The sequence below is a fragment of the Cyprinodon variegatus genome, unplaced genomic scaffold (assembly GCF_000732505.1).
Source record: "Cyprinodon variegatus isolate N-32 unplaced genomic scaffold, C_variegatus-1.0 Scaffold4691, whole genome shotgun sequence".
Taxonomy (NCBI): Eukaryota; Metazoa; Chordata; class Actinopteri; order Cyprinodontiformes; family Cyprinodontidae; genus Cyprinodon; species Cyprinodon variegatus.
In genome coordinates this window covers 652-2,848 of record NW_015155144.1, presented here as the reverse complement: position 1 = coordinate 2,848, position 2,197 = coordinate 652, and the positions used below count along the sequence as shown (strand labels likewise).

Below are 2,197 nucleotides of genomic sequence, written 5' to 3'. Positions count from 1 at the left end.
TCATAGGCTCTGACTTTAGTCACCAAGTGTCCTGCGTTCACATTGCGGGGAATCTCCTCCACACCTTCAGCAGAACCGTTGGAGCTGATTGGATATAGGATGACAGGAGGGTTGTCATTCTGATCCAGAATGAACACGTTCACTGTGACATTCCTGCTCAGCGATGGAGTCCCAGAATCAGCAGCAATAACGTGAAACTGGAAAGTTTTCAGGTCTTCAAAATCAAAACTTTTCAGTGCAACTATGTCTCCAGTTTCAGCATTTATGTTAAGAAACGAAGTAATTTTATTATTACTGCCTTTAGTATTTAAAATATGGTAAGAAATAAGAGCATTATCACCATCGTCGCGGTCATATGCTTTGACTGAAAAAACAGAGCCTCCTGGACTGTTGTTCTCTGGAATGTAAACTCTGTAAGGGCTTGATATAAACTCCGGCACATTGTCATTTACATCAGACACAACAAATTGCATAGTCTTTTCAGTTAGAAATGGTGGGTCACCTGCGTCTTTCGCAATGATTGTGACATCATAGTGGGAAATTGTTTCTCTATCAAGGTGGGATTTGGTCTCAATGGCGTACATATTTTCTTGTAAGGATTGAGTCAAAGAAAATGGGACGTCTTCTTTAATTGTACAAATAACTTTGCCATTTATTCCAGAGTCCAAATCATTTACGCTTATTAAAGCTACTGTAGTTCCTATCTTAGAATCTTCTCTTATTAAACTAGTAAATGATGTCACTTCTATCTCAGGTGGGTTGTCATTGACATCAGTGACTCTTATTATTACGGTTTTATCACTTGTAAGGGGAACCTGTCCCTTATCAGAAGCTTGGATGTCAATTTCATAAATATTGCTTTTCTCAAAATCTATCTGACCTATTACTTTAATTTCACCCGTGTTTTCATTTATACTGAAAAGCTCCATTAATTTTGAATCAACTTCATTACCAAATGAATATGAAATTTCACTGTTAGCACCCTGGTCCAAATCCGTTGCATTCACTTGAATTATTATTGTTCCAATCGAAATATTTTCATCTATTGAAGTGGAGTAAACCTCTTTGGTAAACACTGGAGAGTTGTCATTAATATCAACCACCTCTACAATAATTTCTACATCTCCAGACTTTGCTGGCTTGCCTCCATCCATCGCTGTTAGACGCAGCCTGTGTCTTCTAACCGTTTCCCTATCCAGCTGCTTCAACAGAACTAAGAATGGCACCTTACGATCCTCGCCGCGGTCTTTGACTTCTATCCTGAAATATTCGTTATGACTGAGCTTGTATTGCTGAACTGTAAATTGACCCACATCAAGGTCGCGTGCTGCTTGCAACTGAAACCTTCCCCCTGGTAGAACCGACTCTGAAATCTCAAGCCTTTTCTCTTTCTCTGGAAAAACGGGCGCATGATCGTTCACATCGAGGATTTCCACAGAAACGTAGTGAATCTCAAGTGGGTTGTCTAGCACGGTTTTAAGGTTGATTAAACATGGGCTGATCCGTTCGCAGACCTCCTCTCTGTCAATTTTCCCTTTCAGATAAAGGATGCCATCCTCTGTATTTACCTCAAACGGGGGTTCGACTGATCCTGTCACAATGCGATATCCTCTGTCTTTCAGCAGAGTCTTATCCAGTCCCAAATCCTTTGCAATATTTCCAACAAATGTTCCACCTTGAACCTCTTCGGATATGGAATATTTAAGCTGTGCAAAAACTCCGATCCAAAATTCGTTTAAAGCAAATAAAAGAGCAAACCAATGTCGCACCCTCCGTGTTTTTCCGCCTCTTTGTTCCATGACGAAAAAGATGAAAGTGTGATTAAACACCCGTATAAAGAAATCCACCTTATAATCCTGGAAGCTATAAAAAATAAAGCTTATTAAAAAAACAAATAAGAGAATTATAGATATAGCGAAGATGAGGCTATTTTATCGTGGGTCATTATCCTGTGCACGTATTTATCTTCGGATAACCGCGAGGGTTGCGTTTCACCATGATACGTAGTACAATCTCTGCGGATACCTTGAGCATCACTGACACCAAGCGTCCAAGTATATATATTTTTCTAAAAATCTGTGGAATTTTTCTTAAAAAAAAAAATAAACATGAAATAAAAAAATCTCACAAAATGACGTTTTAAAAAAACATAGCGGATTTGAATGCTGCGTTGATATCTAACCTTTGCAGCATGATG

General features: G+C 39.0%; 1 protein-coding gene across 1 annotated transcript; it reads right to left on the bottom strand.

The window, feature by feature from the left end:
• Positions 1-8: 8 nt before the first annotated feature.
• LOC107081399 (protocadherin alpha-8-like) lies at positions 9-1,939 on the bottom strand (the record flags this gene model as incomplete). The annotated part of the gene is made up of 1 exon (XM_015369582.1): positions 9-1,939. A coding segment is annotated over exon 1 (1,791 nt), but the record flags the coding sequence as incomplete, so codon positions are not given.
• Positions 1,940-2,197: the final 258 nt, after the last annotated feature.